At 34.6% G+C, this 18,175-nt stretch overlaps 1 protein-coding gene across 2 annotated transcripts; it reads right to left on the reverse strand.

Moving 5' to 3' along the window:
- Positions 1-3,624: 3,624 nt before the first annotated feature.
- Positions 3,625-17,696, reverse strand: LOC108728159 (ubiquitin-conjugating enzyme E2 Q2). Of its 2 annotated transcripts, none has more exons than XM_018456575.1 (7): positions 17,359-17,696; positions 14,146-14,493; positions 13,893-14,052; positions 10,983-11,134; positions 9,227-9,524; positions 9,058-9,153; positions 3,625-4,427 (listed from the first exon to the last, which is right to left on the reverse strand). In XM_018456575.1, exons 1-6 carry the CDS (start codon positions 17,518-17,520, stop codon positions 9,122-9,124), a joined length of 1,152 nt encoding a protein of 383 aa, XP_018312077.1. In that variant the 5' UTR covers positions 17,521-17,696; the 3' UTR covers positions 3,625-4,427; positions 9,058-9,121. The 2 variants fall into 2 exon arrangements, with proteins under 2 accessions (XP_018312077.1, XP_018312075.1); XM_018456573.1 differs by having other exon boundaries at positions 8,996-9,153; positions 17,359-17,695.
- Positions 17,697-18,175: the final 479 nt, after the last annotated feature.

An 18,175-nucleotide genomic window follows, 5' to 3' on the forward strand; every position in this document is an offset into this window, starting at 1 on the left:
CAAAAAAGCATTTTAAGGCTTGAAGTTTCTACTTTCGAGATTGGTAATTGATATTTCGATCTGACTAATTTTTTTGAAATTATACGGATATCTGTCAAATCTGTAAATTTTGTACGAAATTTACAACTTTCATGATGTGAACTATAAAAATCGCATACAAACACGGTTTGCTGTGATCGAAAGAGTAAATCTTTATTTTCAATTTGCTTTTTTATTGAGCGTTGTACGATTTTTTTCACCGAGTTATTGAACGTTGAAGCAAAAACGATCACTTTTGCTTCATTGTATAACTCGATGAGTATATTATATTCATTAAATAACTCGATAAAAAGAATCATATAATGTTCAATAAAAAATAAATTAAAGATAAAGATTCACTCTTTTAAAAATTGTAAATCGCATTTTTACGTGATTTTTACGCCATAGACCTTTGTAAAATTTGTACAATATTTTCAAATTTAACGGATATCCATTTATGTCCGCATAGCTCCGTAAAAAATCAGCCAGATCGAAATATGAATTACTTCGAAAGCAACGATTTCAAACTTTAAAATGCTTTTCGAAAAATCGTATTAAGACCATTTTCGACGAAGTTACTCTATCTTGAAGTTAAAGGCTTATTTAGAATTAGCGTTAAAAAGGCCAAATTCAAAGTTTACATATCTCTGCAAAAAATAATTACGAAGTGATGTTAGAAAAAGCGTTTTAATGCTTAAAATCACAATAACTTTCGAATGCTTCAAACCATGTTTCTATGTAAAAATTTCATTACAAATCCTTACCTTTAATTTGCTCTTTTATTCAATATTGAAACAAAAGTAATCATTTCAACGTTCAATAACTTGGTGAAAAAGATTGCACCATGTTTAATAAAAAAGTAAATTAAAAGTAAAGATTCACTCTTTCGATTGCTGTAAATCGCATTTCTGTACGATTTTTAGTAGGGATCCGGACCGAAAGGTTATTTCGGTTCGGTTCCGATTCGGTTTCCGCTTTAATAAAATATCAAATTAATGTTCCGGTTTCAGTTTCGATTTTCTTTTACCGGTAAAGAAAACCAAAACCATAAAAATTATGATTTTTTAATGGTTTTTTTTTCGATTCTACTTCGCTTTATTCTATTTATTCTTTAAATTTATTCTATTAAGAAGAGAGAAGGGGATGGGTAGGAGAAACAAAGAGAGAGAGATTCCTGCAAAACCGTCGTGCATTCGATCTACTACGATATAATAATCGCCACAGAATTCCTTTGCCCCAGTGATGTACAATCACGATAAATAGAAAACGCTGGCTTGTTACGCAACCTTATTAAACATCGAAACTGACTAGTCGTGTCGAATAATAATAAATTCTATCTGTACATTGTCAAATCAGTCTAATACTGCTAAGCGTTATATGCGTGCGTCATCGACTCGGATTGCTGCTAACGTTTTTCAATGCTCACAGTTTTAAATATACAATTGTAAATGAATGTCGGAAGAAAACGAATCTACTTACCGATCACCAAAGACATAGAGAGAGAATAAACTGCACGATCCGTGTGTCAAAATGGCCGATAAAAGTAAGAGAGAGGGACCGTGGAAGACGGTCATCTCTATCTCCTTTTAATGGTGTAATGGGAGAGAGAATGAGAGGAAAATTGGTCGTCTTTCACGGTTTTCCCTCTATCTCATTATTGTCGATCATATTTGAATACTACTTATTGTTAGATACGGATCGCGCAGTCCGTTGTTGCCGTCTTTGCCAGTCGCCACATTGTCACTCCGCCATGCTCCGCCGGATTTAATCCGATTGTGATGCTCCGACAATCCCACCATGAATCACTTATCAACTAATGCTCGCCCGTCGGTCGCGATATATACGGATATAGACACGGATATAGAAAAACGCAAAAATGACAAAAACCGTATTGGACGCACTCAGCCGACCGAACGCGCAGTGCATTCGTTACGAATTGAAACACGCGACGTTAACTTCACGTTGATGCTCAAAGCGTCGCATCGCAATACAAAACCGCGGTATAAAACAGAAAACGATTGTAGCGAACGTTCCGCGTGAAGTTAGCTCTTTCATCGCAGCGCGGTTACATTACTTTTTTTAAAGAATCAAAATTTTAGATTTTTTTGCATTAATCAATAATATTACTCTCGAAAATGTACTCGCAAAGTTTTAGACAGAAATTCGAAATACTTTTGTAGTTAATCTGATCAGCAATTTTTAAGCAAATATACGTATTTGATTGTACACAGCAAGATGATTCGTATCAGACGAGCTGCCATTTGCGAAAGCTGTTACGACAATGACTATACGTTTATACGGACACTTAATCGGGTTTAATAACATCCGCAGTCATAAAAGTGGTTTTGAGAAAAATGCGTTTAAAGCTTTCGGTATCGAAAAGTAGTGCTTTTTGGCAACTTACCGCTAGTCTGCTATTCTAGACCCATTTAGCAAACCTTCCGCTTCCTCATAAAACTCGTTTTGTCGCATTGGTTGCAATTTACGAACTGTATCGAGCCTCTTTTGTGCTGCTTAATCAGCGCCGTTCCTGCCTCGTAACTCGCTGCTCGTCGTAATTGTCAGCGAATATTTTACAATGTTGGCCAATAACTATTTTTTGCAACAACTGCAGTATCTTTAAAATGCCAGAATAGCCTTTACTAAAAGCACATGCGGCAATGAAGCATAACGTCGAAGGCGACGATTTCGATCATTTTTGCGACAAAATAAATATTTTGGAGCGAGGCGCCAGATAATGGAATTAAAACTCTCGTTTGAGTTTTGCGTCCTTTTTGAAAATAAACATCTGTTAATAATAATACCGTGCTAGGGACCGAGAAGCGAAGCACAATGGACGTGCTGTACATATATCTGCGCGACGCATAACTGTTCCTCAGGCTATAACTACAAAAGTATTTCGAATTTCGGTCTAAACTTTGCGAGTGCATTTTCTGAGAGTAATATTACTGATTAATGAAAAAAAAAATCTAAAATTTTGATTCTCTAAACCAGGTTCCCCCCTTAAATTACATTAGATACCGGAGACAAGGTAATACGGCGCGACTAATTGTTAAAATCATTCGTTTTATATTTCTTTATATTTTATCTCAGAGCTGTCCAAGGTCGATGTTTTTTGGCTTGAAATTTAAATGTGTCGGTATTCACGTTCCTACTCCTCATTGCTGTTTTATTGTCGTAACACGCGACGCGGTCTCATGGACGACACTAGTCCGAAATCGTTAAAGTTTTTGACCTGTGCCTTTTATTATGTTTAAAAGTATTCTGTCACTAATATTACAAGATACTATTATTCATAGTATATTTAACTATAAAAATATGAATAAAAGAATACTTTTAAACATAGTGAAAGATATAGATTAAAAATTTTTAATGATTTCAAAATAGTGTCGTCCCTGAGACCAAGCGTTGCACGCTATGACAAAACAGAAATGAAATAAATAAGTAGGAATGCGATAATAGATGTGAATAACAACACATTTCGATTTCAAGCCAAAAGACACCGACCTTGGACAGCTCTGTTTTATCTGAAAATATAAAGAGGGTACACATATGTATATATACACATTCAAATAAATTTTTTTATTAAAATCTTTATTTCTTGTGTTTCGTAGCGTTTTCCTAAACAATAATTAACGTAACTTAACGTGAAATTGTGGTGTACGAGAGAGAGAGAAAGAGAGAGAAGAGAGAGAGAGAGAGAAATAAAAAGAGAAAAAGAGAAGGAAAGAGAGAAAATATAATGCTTGATATATTAGAATTATGGAAACTTTCACTCAAATCAGTAATGGTACGATATACAAGTGGAGCAGATTTAAGATACGTAGAGTAATCTTAAGATTATATTGACAATGAGACGACGCGACCAATTACCAAAAAATAATCGATCTCTTGGTTGACCAATGAGTTAATTACGCAAATAGGTACGCAGACAGAGTAGAGACATAAGTTAACTTATGGGTTTAGACTCGAGGAACACATAATCGTCCACGTCGAGAAAATAACGAAATGTTTGCGGAAAAGGAGGGACGAACGATTCCGAAAATTTGCAATAAAAACTAAAAATAAAGTAAACTTTAATCCCAATTTCTCTCGACGCGTACGCACACTCTGCTTTGATCCGGAAGTCTATACCCTCGTCAGAAAAATGTTATAATATGAGAGTTAAGTTATATCATATACTTAACACGATACACAAAGTCATTATATCCCAAATATCAAATGGATGCAATCAAATACCACGGTTCAAGCGAAACGCAGACTATTACTCGTCGTTCTGTCTTGAATAGAATGCAGATCTGTTACCAGGTACACGTGGATGTAATAATTTCCGTATATGATTGTATCATGTTTTACATTCAGTCACTTCAGTCGCTTATTTAAAGTTCCGCGTGAACCGGGTGCTCTCCCTTTAAACAAAAAGAAATAATTTGTCATTACAGCAATCGATTATTCGCACTTAACGTATAATAAACATCCACATTATTAATGAAATGTGAACAAATGAGTTGGAAGAGACTTTAGATGATTATTTTTGCCACAAATACATTTTGGAATGGGATATGTATATCCACCTTCCCAATTGGCACTAATGCCTTCATACGAAAATCTTACGTTACAATTTCATAATGTTTTCATATTCACAAATACATAGAAAGTCCCATTCAACACGGATAAATTGCTCGAGTATCTTTTATTCTCATGCTCACGAATCCAAGTATAGTGTGAAAGACACATTTTACAAATGTAACGTGGAAGAAAAGTACATTCACAAGTTCTACTTTTATCAGTCTTCAAATAGAAAGATTACTTCGAATATACAACAAAAAATTTGACAACTACATTACTGCACACAATCTAAAAATTTGAGAAATGCATTCCAGAGTTATGTAATAACCAACTAATTCAAACTTCCACTTCTTTAGGCGCACATCTTTCGTCAAAGCGTTCAACCCGGAACAAATCCCAACACGTTGCGCGGAATTATCGTTACCTTATCTTATTACTCTTGTTACTCGTATCTTGTTTATATAAATGTAATTAATTCGAACTAATCGCGTGCAACATATCGACCTTACATCGAGATTCTGAGATTTTTTTATATCATCACGAATATCAGCACAAGAGTCGAATGTTGAATGTCGTATTAAGAAAACGAAAAGTCTTAACGATATTTGTAGCAAAAATACACATGTCACATTGCTCTCCGCGATCGTACGCAGTTAGATTAAAAAAAAATAAAAATAAAACTTAACAGACGATACGAAGTTTTGGCAAAGAACATAACGTTTAACGACGTCCAGCGACGAACAACCAGCACTCAGTGTCAAACGGGCGGCGGCTGTACAAATCGTGGTACCCGTTGACAACGAGCTCGATGATCGCACATCTATACTTAAGAATCTATTATTTATATGACGATACTGCTCATATGATTTGCTCACAAACGAGTTTAACTGTACCGCGAACGAAACTAGTGACCCACGCTACTCGATCCAGTTATACCAATAATCATGTGTACTGATACATTGTACATGCGTTATTACCAATAACATATGTACTGCTCCATCTCCATACGATTAATAGGCGTTCAGGTATATCCATTCATTCTAACGAAAGCAAACACGATAATTACGCAGACACGTACCCTAACGTAATATTATTAAAAGTAATGATACCTTTGAAATAAAAATCCCTGAAATATAACAGTTGAACCGTCATAATTGGTTGTTTCAATTGACGATATATTTACAACGAAAATAATAGATTTTCTTGACTCTTATGAAAATAATATGACTACTCGTGATATTCATAAAATGTTCATGTTGACATGTTTGCAAATGAACGTGATAGTTGCAGAAAGGCTACTCATTCGAGATTACGTAGGAAGATGAAGCATAAGGAACAGAATGCATATGTGTATGTGTACGTGTACATGCATGTATGTATGTACGAAACAAACTACATAAATGTTTAGAAGTGTGATACAAATCCAAAGAATATTACCAATTAACGTCTGTAATTTTTACAGTTTCAGTAACGTAACTTCATTGCCGTATTACAAAAACGCATTTAACAATAACAAATATACAATTTTTATGAAGATAATGTTCCTTTTATAAGTATAATTGATAGCAAAAATTAGATTTACTAAACTTACAAATGTTATGATATTGTTATATTATTAATTCTAATGGACAAATTCCGCTTTAGAAGAAAAATGTTTACACAACACACTTTGGCCATTTACTGCTTACAAACAATCAATTATTATCGAATGTGTAAAATCACTCGAAAGAATTTCCTCTCTTGCGATTATTAGAAACTCTAACATTTGCATGGAACTCATAATTCTTCGAAAACAAATTTGTACATGAGAATTAATTCCATATCGATAATGTTTAGTTCACGCATCTCTTATTAAAAAAATTATATCTTGCATATATAATATGATTTTAGGTGCTTTCCATTTGATGATAAAAATCGACACAAGCATCATGTTATTTTTCTTGACATTCAGTAAATAACAAATAGAACGTTATATTTGTATTGACTTGTATCATTAAATGAAAAGCACCTTTTATATCTTATAGATTGTATCATAGAGTAAATAATGAAAAATAGATTTTAGAATGGATTTGTTTGATGAAACACACAACCAAAACTTTTAAGCTTTTATTGTATTTATGCTCTCTGTGTGATAAAGACTCTAAAGAGTACTTCTATTATGTACAACTATACAATTTCTATATTCGAATATTCAATATTACACACAACAGGATGTATATGTATATGTATATATATTATAGAAAGCTATAAGCTATCTGGATAATATTGCAAAAAAAGATCAACATAAATTTTTGTAATGTTTAAAAAAGGAAATATATGCTGCTACAGCATCTATATATTTGCATCTGTATCATTCTTATGTTCTATCCAAAAAGATACACATCCACATTAATTACTGTATTGCAGGACTTTGCACTTCTCGGCTGATTTTCGACTCCGCCTTCCGCTACTCTTCTCACCTCATCACCCCGCGCGCAGTCCAAATGCCGCTCGACGTTTAGGAGCATATGACGCTCGTAGACATAAGGTCCACCCGCTTTGGGCGCTCATGCTGTAAACTTCATTCGTCGAGCGGCATTTGGACTGCGCGCGGGGGGATGAGGTGAGAAGAGTAGCAGAAGGCGGAGCAGAGTCGAAAATCGGCCGAGAAGTGCAAATCGTACCGAGCTCTGCTGTATTGTATACAATAGTTGCTTTCCATTTTCACATAAGTGATACTGAGTCAAAAGTTATGTAATTATAAAAATGACGTCACTACTTGCTTACTTTGATGACAAAGTTATCTCACAACATAGATCTATAACTTCACTTTTAATGTGAATTAACAAGCTCAGTCAACAAAGCACTCGCTTTCGAATTTGTGTAGATTATAGATAAAAACTCAGTTGAATTTCACTTGTCAAGAATGAAAAGGAGCGTGCATTTAACTGAGTTAATCCTTTGAAGCATGGTGGTAATCCACGTTACCACCTAAACTTCTTCAGTTTTTAGTCGTTTATTTTCTAATTGACGCATTTAGGTCTGGTTTTTTGTGTTTTCCTGGTGTCTTAGAAGTAGAAGACTATTAAAAAAAATAGTTTAATAGTCCTTATTACTTATTGTAACAGTTGTTTATAAATAAACAAAGATAAAAAAAATCCTTTTTTCGGAAAAATTCATTTTTGGTCAGGTTTTTTAATGTTTTAGTTTGAAATTTCGTGTAGGAGGTTTTTGTGATCGCTAATTACTAATTCGATGCCAAATTTCAAAAATTCAAAATTGATTCAAAATGGCGGAAGCGAAATGCATAAATTGAGTTTTATTTAATCCACTATCTTAAATCCCCCATCTTGGATGCAATATTTTTATATCTTGACTTTGGATTCGTAATCAGCGACCTAAAAAACCCCCATATACCAAATTTCACAGAAAAGGGTTAAAAAGAAAAATGTATGCTTCAAAGGATTAAGACGTCACAAAGAGAATTATCTAAGTTTTGATGTAAATAGAAAGCAACTGATACAAACATTATAAGATCTACCTTTCATCTAATCCAATAATGCTACGAAATATATTATTCGCCGAATGTAAAAAAATATCGCTTCTCGTGTCAAAAATCTTGACTTGATTATTGATATAGACAAAATTAGTTTTACAAAACATATACTTAATTAATTGCAAGTCTTAAAAGCTTGCAGATACTTTTGTAACTTCTATAATCGTACTCTCTAGAGCCTCTCGATGTAAAAGCTATACTTTTATAATTTATTTAGCCATTTTATTTCTACATAATTTTTTTGAAAAAAAAAAAAGAAAAATGTTTTGGTTGTGCGCTTACATAATTTTTGGATATCAAGAGATATTTGGCAAAAGATTTCAAGAATAGAAGTGATGTATATTTTTCTTCAAGAGATGCATTTTTACTACCATTGTTTTTACTTATTTACGGCATATATTAGCAACGAAATGCAGCCTCGTCATTGAAATGCACCGAACATGACAGTTGCTTTATAGAAAATAAAGAAAAGACACAATAATAAAACAATAAAAGAAAAACTTAAAAATTTGTCCAGCATTATTTAACGTAAAACGTTCAATCATAATCTCCTCCCGTTAAAGAGACAGGAAACACGATCGCATTATTCAGAAAGCGAAAATTTTTCAGAATAATTATACTGTTTCGCACGTACAACATATGTATCTTTAAAGGGAAGGGAATACACATAAAATTACGATACTGTAACAATGCGATTCTTAAAACATAAGAATCAATTTCAAGCGAAATGATACCTTACATTTATCGATATAATTCGCGATAAATCTAACTACTAATGACCGAAAAAAATATGGATACATAACCAAGGTGTACGGCAGCTTTTTTAGCCATCAAAGGAATTATATGTTAGATTAATTCAGTATCTTAAGTTACTTAGTTACTGTTGTGTTTGTGTATCAAATCATTATCATAACAATTACTTGTTGGGCACACACCGAATTAAAGTCTCAGCTGTAAGCATGTATCATATTTTCGGTACTTTTCCGCAGTTGGTGTTCATTAGCCATCCTCCTTTGGAGGTGTGAACCAACCTATTAAAATGTAAAAACGTTTTTAAGCGATGTTAATAATTAACAACAGCGCATAAAACAAGTAAATTCTCACCATTCTTTTCATGTATTTGTACAAGAGACTTGAATGACTGTTGGGCACGTGCCAAACTATACTGGCCTTGTCCGCCACACACTTTGCCAGCGCCGCCTGATCCTTGGAACTGTATACGCGCTTTCCCTTTCACTAACGTCGCTGAAATCTGCATTATAACAGCTTCTACTGTATACGCCGAACTCCACCCTTGTTTTGTAAGAAGCTCCATGCAAATAGCACCTCCCACAAGAACATATCCACCAGATATGATAGGATGTACGACTCTTACAAATGGAGGTTCAAACGGATAAGTTTCCTATGATAACGAAAGTTAGGAATAAAATATCTACAAAAAAGTTTAGAAAAAGTATAAATTAATAATATATATGGGTAAATCTTCAGATTAGGGACCCCCCCCCCTCAATGATCTTGACCTTAACATATATTGTCAAGGTCATGACCCCGAGTGACTTCCAACAAGTTTTAGCCGTTATTTGTTATTCGTTAAAAAGTTATTAACAAAAAAAGTTTAAAAAATAATGTCTCTTTTCTACTATATAAAACAGAAGCAAGGTTCATCCCACTTTCCCTCTGCTAAGAAAAGTTACTTTTTTAAACTTCTTTTGTTAATAATTTTTTAACGAATAATGTTATTATTCAAATTTTATTTTATTTTTTAAGACCTTATATACGTTTACTCAAATATTTTCTGCTTTAAAAACACAAATTCTTTGCTTTAAAACCACATTTTTTTCCCTTTAAAACACAAATTCTGTTTTTAAAAAAACAAATTCTCTCTTTTAAAAACACAAATTCTTTGTTCTAAAGACATAAAAATTATATAGGAAATTATATATAGTAAGAAAATATTTTGCGCTGTTAAAGCAGAGAATTTGTTTCATTGGAACGCAATTGTGTCCAAAAGTTAGGTTTTATTAATAAACTTTTTTTGTTAATAATTTTTTAACAAATAATGAGCAACGGTTAAAACTTGTTGGAGATCACTCGGGGTTATGACCTTGACAACATATGTCAAGGTCAAGGTCATTGGGGGATCCCCTAATCTAAAGATTTACTCATATATGTATATATCTTATAGCGTTTTTGACTGGCAGAGCTGATGCCCATTCAGTGCACTTTAAAACCGTTGTACACAAATCAACGTAAAGATGTACGTTTAATAAAAATATAGAAACGAATTAAATCGTGAAATCTTTAATAAATTTTATTGTGGTATTTGATAAAATATACGTTGGGTATTTTATTAATTTAGATATATCACTTTTACATTCAGATTAGATTAGTGTACAACAGCTTTAATGTGTACTGAGTGCGCACCAGTTCTGCCAGTGAAAAACGCTATTATTCAAAGCTTAGTGCGGTGACATCTGACTCCTTATGAAAATGGTTAACTCATAATCCCAGATTTGATTCTGTCCGTCATCCCCATATATACATCGTTTTATAAGAAATTGATCGAAAAAGCACGATTAAAAAGGTACAGATTCTAGTACCTTATACTAAGCCTAAGGATATAAAGGAATATACATATCCTAGAGCTACATTAAGCTTAAGATCTGAGGGAGAGGAAGATTGAGCAGTCTCATAAGGCTCAGTATACATTGGGCTGGAACTAACAATCTGTCAGGAATTATACAGAAGAATTCTCTAGACCTAGATGACATAGTAGCAGCAAATGAGACTACATCAGTCCCTATAATACTACTGCTATTACTACTATTCGAAGCTTAAGTCTTAAGTTTAGCCTTATTACCTTGAAAAGCATATTGAGTAGAATACTGTCTTTGCCTTCTTTCTCTTTCAAAAGAATGAGATCGCTATGAAGTGGTGAATCAGGATCTACACACATCAATCTGATATTCCATTCATACAAACTGTCATTTACTAGTTCTATGCTATACATTCCTGAAAAAAAAAAAAACATCAAATGTATATAGAATATTTCAAAATTCTTTTGACAACACATTCATCAGATGATAAAAAGATAAATTTTTTTTAAATGCAATAAAAAAACAAAAACATATTCCTTGAATATGTGAAAAATAATTATAGTTTTTAAAAGTCATGTCGCCTTTTAGTTTCACATCTATCTGAAACTTAAAGGCGACAAATTTAATACTAGATCAGTACTTAATGAGTAACAGTGAGCAAGCATCAACTGTTATCAAATGAGACAACGAAAATATGAATAGAATGCTTGTTTTATTATTTTAGCTCAAGAAAAACGAGGGATATCGAAAGCTACACGCTTTGTACGGTTGACTCAAGATTTGTAATTCCGAGTTCGATCCCATTCGCGTCCTACATATGTGGGTTAAAAGTTTTCTGTGCTTAAACAGCCAATGTACGTATTTAAAAAAAAGCAGAATTATTAATAAGAAATTTCTTATTTGAAGAATTACGGATGGAAAAGAGAATTCTAAACACTTATGAGAACCTAATACAAGAGGTTGGTTGAATGTCTTTGTGCTATGTTGCCCAAAAATAGGGCAGAAGGCACTTACTTTCCTCATCCGAGAAACTACACGAGAAAAAAAATTTTTTTAATGATGATTATTGTGACCTATTTTGGACGTGACTTATCAAAAAAAAGACAAAAAATAACTTATAAATGACTAGATGACATTATTATTGAAAAATTCAACAACAAAATTTTGAACTAACAAATTAGTATCTTCATAAAAAATACAAATAGTTTCACAAATATTAAAAATACATTAATGAAGCGCATATTTTCATTTTCAATTAAAACTGAATATACAAGGGATTTAAAATTGTCCATCAGATAATAGAAAACATCTCAAATAATTCTGGCAAACTGTAACATTGTTGTTGAATATCTTTCAATAATTTTTATCTAATCTTTTAACTTTCATCCCATGCATTTTTGGAAATAAGTTTGCATGATTTTTTTGTTTATTGTATGTGAAGAATTCACTTCAAAAACTTGTCAAATTTAAAAACATTATACATATATATATATATAAAATGCATGTATAATTATAAAAACTTAATAGTAATCTCAAAACTTTCAAAATAACTCTTCAAAGATGACAGATTATCGCCGTGTCGTGATCCATTGTTTCGTAAATTTTATTATCCACTTCATTAGGGCGAGCAATGCACTAATACTAAACAATAATGCAGATACTGAGCTGCACTTCCGAAGAACTCCCTTTATATAAACGCTGTTGAGGGGAAGAGGGAAGCGGGAGCGGGAAAAGGCTACTTTTTTAGCTTGGTAAGACAGTCTTCCATATTTTACTTACGTTATAACCTATATGTCTCTGTTCAAATTATCCGAATGTTTCTGTATTTCTGAGAAGCTTCTCCCTGTACTTATTCGGAAAATACGATGTCATTATAATTATAGTATCATACATACATAAAAATTTTCATTTTTCACATTTCCGAATTAGGAAAAAAGTTACACAATTACCCCCTGATCTAAAGCAACATTGAAATCTACAAATTTTTTTTCACCAAGACTAGATGGTCTGCCAAAAGTACATAAACTCAATATCCCTTCTAGACGTCAGTGTCATAAAATCTCTGACATGCGATCTCTTACATTTCCTAGCTAGCGAATTACAACTCCTGATAAAAAGGACCGACATATCACCGACTCGACGAATTTCATATGAAAATCTAAAAAATCCGTCTACGTCCTGAAAATATGTTGATAAGCTTCGATGTAGAGTCGCTTTTCACAAAAGTTTCAATGGAGGGAACTCTAAGGTCAGTATTCATAGTTGAATCTTATATTTAGGATTGTCTTAAGTACAGTCTTAAGATATCACGAACCAATCAGAGGATCGTATTAGCGTCTTAAAATATTACTTCAGACTTGAAAAAAGAACGGACTATAAATACAGGCCTCTGATAAAAAATATCTACAGACAAAACTCAACTATTTAAAACAAATCCTCTAACGGAACGGATGCAATAAAAAGGATGTGAACAGGACTATTAGTACAGGGCAAAGAACTCGGACAAATAACCACAGGATGAGTTAAACAAAAGAAGTCTCTCTATTCTCCCATGTAAGAGGAACAACAGACCGAATATACAGAATTTTAAACAAACGCAACGTCAAAATTTTTCAAATCGTCAAAGAAGACAGAGTAAACTTAAAAAGAAATCCTAAAGACTAAAAACCTCCATTCAGTTCTGCAAAAATATATAAAATATCTTGCTCTTGCGGGAAAGTATGCATTGGTGAAACGGTCAACGTGCGCATGAAGAAATATCAACGGAATGTCAGATTGAAACATGTCGCACAATCAGCATTGTCAAAACACAGCATTGAGATAGGACGCCAAATATTATTTAATAAAACGACTACTGTATCTACAACGTCATATTTTCCAAGCAAATACAAAGAGATTCTAGAAATACAGAAACATTAAGATAATTTAAAAAGACATATAGGTTTTAACGTAAGTAAAATATGCTCTCCTGACAAGCTAAGGAGGTGCCGCTTTCTCCCTTTTCCCTCAACAACGATTATAAAGGGTGTTCGGTGGAGCAGTTCAGTATAAGCGCGCTCCTCGCTCTGACGAAGGTTTACGAAACCTATTAGCACGACACAACAATAACCCGCAAAAATCCTCTGACATCTTTGAAGTAAATACTCATAGAAGCCTCATTATCAATAACATACCCTTTTTAAAGCTGTCACTTCGGTATATATCACGCAGTTCTTTCATGAGTCTATCGGTAGCTTGTACACTTCCACAAACAGATCCTTTTAAATAATCTTGTCTCTGATTCTGTCTCAACCTTTCCAATGTCGCAAGATGTTCCAAATCCATTTCTTCACTCTGTATTATTAAAAATCAATGACAAAGATTAATAACAAAGATTGATGACAAAAATAACTAAAATAAATCAATCACTAATTCATTTCTCTTTACCTTATTTTTAGAATTAGCATCTCCTTCGTCCATATCCAGATGAAGGTCTTCTTCAGTCTCACTCTCTTCATCTTCGTCAATATCGTCTAAGTCTTCAGCATCCATCCTTTGCGCCACAGCTTCATTCGATCCTCCTAAACGTAAGGGATCCAAAGCGGTTCTCAGCCTTTCAACATCTGGTGGTTCCGGTAACGAGTGTAGTCTGCACAACTCTTTCAACAGGATACCAACTTGGTTGATTACATGGTTGTCACGGCCTGTTGTGTTACTTAAAATTTGTACAGCGTTCGTAACACTAGTCTCCTCGGATTCGGCAAACCAAACGGGCGGCGTTGAAGGATAGGTTTCCTATGTAAACATTATTAAATTAATGCAACGTCATGACATAACTAAATAATAAATAATTTATGTACTTAACTATGAACGATAATAAATCTGTTCTTTGTAATTACACTGGACTGCACTTAAACTGTCTTGCCTTCGCCAGACTTTCAATATAATATCTATTTCATTTCAAGTACGAGTATTTAATGCTTTCCATCAAGAGACAGCGTAACATTTCATCTTTGTTTAACATTAGTAAATAATAAGGTAATGATGCAATCTGTTAAGCTGTGATCAGATTAGAGATTGAAATTGGATTGGAATTTAATCAATCAAACCAAAAGTTCGCTAAACTAGAGTTTGGTTTTGTTTCACCTGATTGGTTAAGTTCTAATCCAATCTTAATCTTAATCTCTAGTCTGATCAGCTTACACTGTCATCTATGTCTCTTGCTGGAAAGAACTCATTGTACATAAATGCAATACTTATTAAGTGTACTTGTTAGTTCAACTACAAAGAACAAACATTAGGAGATCGTTTCTTATTTCTACACCAGATTGCATTAGAACTTTCCTTTTTGATTTCACCAAATCTCAGTCATATATCTATTTCACTTTAAGTTCCAAAAGTATACATACTGGGGCGTCTTTTCGTTATCCAAAAACGACTACAGCTAAGACTATCCTTCGTCTTCAGGGATCAGAAGATGAAGATAGCCTTAGCCGTTGCTTCTGATCGCATAATGAAAAAACGCCATTGGTTTATCTATAGAAAACAGATCTCTGATACTAGGCTATCATTTTCTATACATTTTCTATACTAAGGAACATTTTCTATACTAAAGTAAAATGATTGAAATTTCGTAAAATCGAGGACAGTTATAAAGTCTTGTATCCACGATGCTTGAAATCGCTTCAAGGTCTCAGACAAGGAAAGAATTAATAAATAACATCTGAAATCAGCTACATGACCAATGCTATCGGTCAATTATTTCTCTGTCCGAGATCTCGGGCCGATTTCTAGCACCGTGGACACAAGGCTTAGGCCCGGTTGTTCCACCTTTTGGTCAATTTTACCTGTTGGGTAAATAGCAAGATTACCCAATCACATGCGCGAATTGCCAAATTTATCTAACAGGTAAAATTTACCAAAAGGTGGAACAACCGGCCCTTAGTGCATTCTCGTGTAGGAGTGCGTTCGGGGAGATGCCATTAGCACTATTTATATGATTTTATCTTCATCGTTTATTAGACATAAAACAAGGATGTAATGACATAAATAGTGCTAATCGAGGAAGTAACCACTTAATGTAATCGTGGGACAGAGTCCTCGAAATCATTAGAAAAGTCATATGAAATCTCTATGTATAATTACGTATGCAACCACAAGAAATTATTGTATATTAAATAAAATCGTATACTTTACCAAATTACTTTATAGATAATGAAAAAAATTATTTGCAATCAGATAAAATCATATGAAATCATGTAATCTGTGGGACAATATTTCAGCTAGTGGTTATCCCCTTGGTGCTAATAGAGCATCTCCCTAAACGCAACCTACGAATAAAAAACAAACTTTTAATGCCCATTTTTCATCGATATAGATTAATTAATTTTAATCAACTTACAATATCTTTTTCTAATTCTTAAAAGAAAATAAAGAGAAGAGTACTTTCCATTTGATGACAAGTGTCGCTCTATCCTTATTCACTGAATGTTAAGAAAGATAGAACGATGCTTGTGTCAACTTGGGTCAGCAAATGGAAAGTATCCTAAGTCGAACCGAGATGAAAGTTAATCTACATTGATGGAAATAGACAGCATTCCACTTGACGCTCGCAACGTTCTTTGGAATCGTTTCATCCTCGTTGTTTATCAAATGTTAAAGGACAAATGATGCTCGCGAGCGTTACGAGCGCGAAATGAAACACATTCTAACGTGTTTGGCGCTAAGGCCATATTGTAAAAGAAAATAAATGAAGGATACAAACTTTCAATACAAACTTTCAATACAAAATTGCACATACACGACACGCAATTACGTACGTTATACATCCGTTTAAACACTCGCGCGAAAGAAACACAAAAAAAAGAAACTTTCACACACACTGACATCTGTCACGTAATCGGTAAACGATGCTGAAATATCCACGCTGTAATCATACATACGAGTGGAAATACGCATTGCAAAAGGATCGCGTTCGATTGCGACGTTCCTCGTGCTAACATCGCGCGCTCACACACACGCATAAGGATGTCGCGCCTCTACGTTGCCAGAGAAAGAGAGAAAGAAAGAGAGCGAGAGAAAAAGAAAAAAATCGACTCGCCGCGAAAACCGCGTCCCTAAATGCGCGATCGAATAATGCTTTGAGATTCGAGATCTTCGAGATCGAAAGAATCACATTCGAGATTCTTTGTCTGGATCCTCTTCTCTCCTCCACCTTTGTCTGCGACACATCGGAGTAAAAAAAAAAAAAACAAGCCTGAGAGATCCCCGAAACGGCAGATACTCCCCTGTCCGAAAGGACAGACTTCGACCTTTTTACTCGACGAAGGTTCTCGCGTTCGCGAAGGAGAAAAAGCGTGGAAAAAAATCGATCGGCGTCGAAGATGATCGAGAAAGACGTGGAGCAATATTGGCCGCGAGGTGTCCTGTCCATGGCACAAAACAAGTATCTCGTCGGCTCCGTTTGTTTAATTAGAACAAAACTGAGGCGAGTGTCCGTGCGAAAACGGGATGAACGAAACGAAGCGAGGCAGCGAATGAAAGTATTCACGTATTCACGCCACTCACTCATTCACGCTACACACGGAACAGTTTACTACCGTAAAACTGGACCGTCCAAGTGCGGAGCAGACGGCGTGTGCGCGCGCGTGTTGCACTTACTGTGATATTGGCGTGTATTTCATACTTCTTCCCATTTTTACCGACGAATCTGCAGCTGAGTTCGTCCACGCTCGCAGACATTATCTGAAACCTCTCATGGCTCTTGGGGAAGACGGATTCGAGCGTTTTGATTTCCTGCTTAAGGGTGTTCAGACAAGCCATTTGCGGTGCGACGGTACGGTCGGCGTGGCACGTTTACGGCGGACAGAGGCAGTCTCTTACCCCGTCCGAAACGAGATACGGTCAAAATTAACCGTGGTGACAGAAACAAGATGATTTCCGATGACTACCCGAGAAAATGGCGACCGCGACTACCCCCGCTTCGGCTACTTCCGTATGAGCTCGTTAGATTTCGTGATCGACGCGGGCGCTATCTCCACCGCTGTTTATCGAAATATCCCGCGGATGACGTACTTCCGACGTGAATGCGGCTGAAGGAAGTTGGGTAAATGCGCGCGTGACGGATTTAAAAGAGTCGAGATCGGTCATTTCTCGAGCTATATTCTCGAGCTATATTTGCTGGTATCGAGATAAAATTATTATCTAGATAAAAAATAATCTAGATGAAGAAATATAAGAAGACCATGGCAGCTCTTATTAGCACAGGGGCTCTATTCTTGAAAAGAAACGTATACGAAAAACTAGGAAAATATTACAGTATACGTAACGTATACTATAGTATTTCCCTAGACTTTCGTATACGTTTCTTTTCAAGAATAGACCTCCAGACACGCACCACATCCATTTTCAACCGTGTTCCGATATATAGAGGCCGGTCTCATCAACTCCGATTAAGGATACTTTCAAATCTTGCAGT

Source organism: Mycetomoellerius zeteki, unplaced genomic scaffold, assembly GCF_001594055.1.
Source record: "Mycetomoellerius zeteki isolate Tzet28-1 unplaced genomic scaffold, Tzet1.0 scaffold58, whole genome shotgun sequence".
Classification (NCBI taxonomy): domain Eukaryota; kingdom Metazoa; phylum Arthropoda; class Insecta; order Hymenoptera; family Formicidae; genus Mycetomoellerius; species Mycetomoellerius zeteki.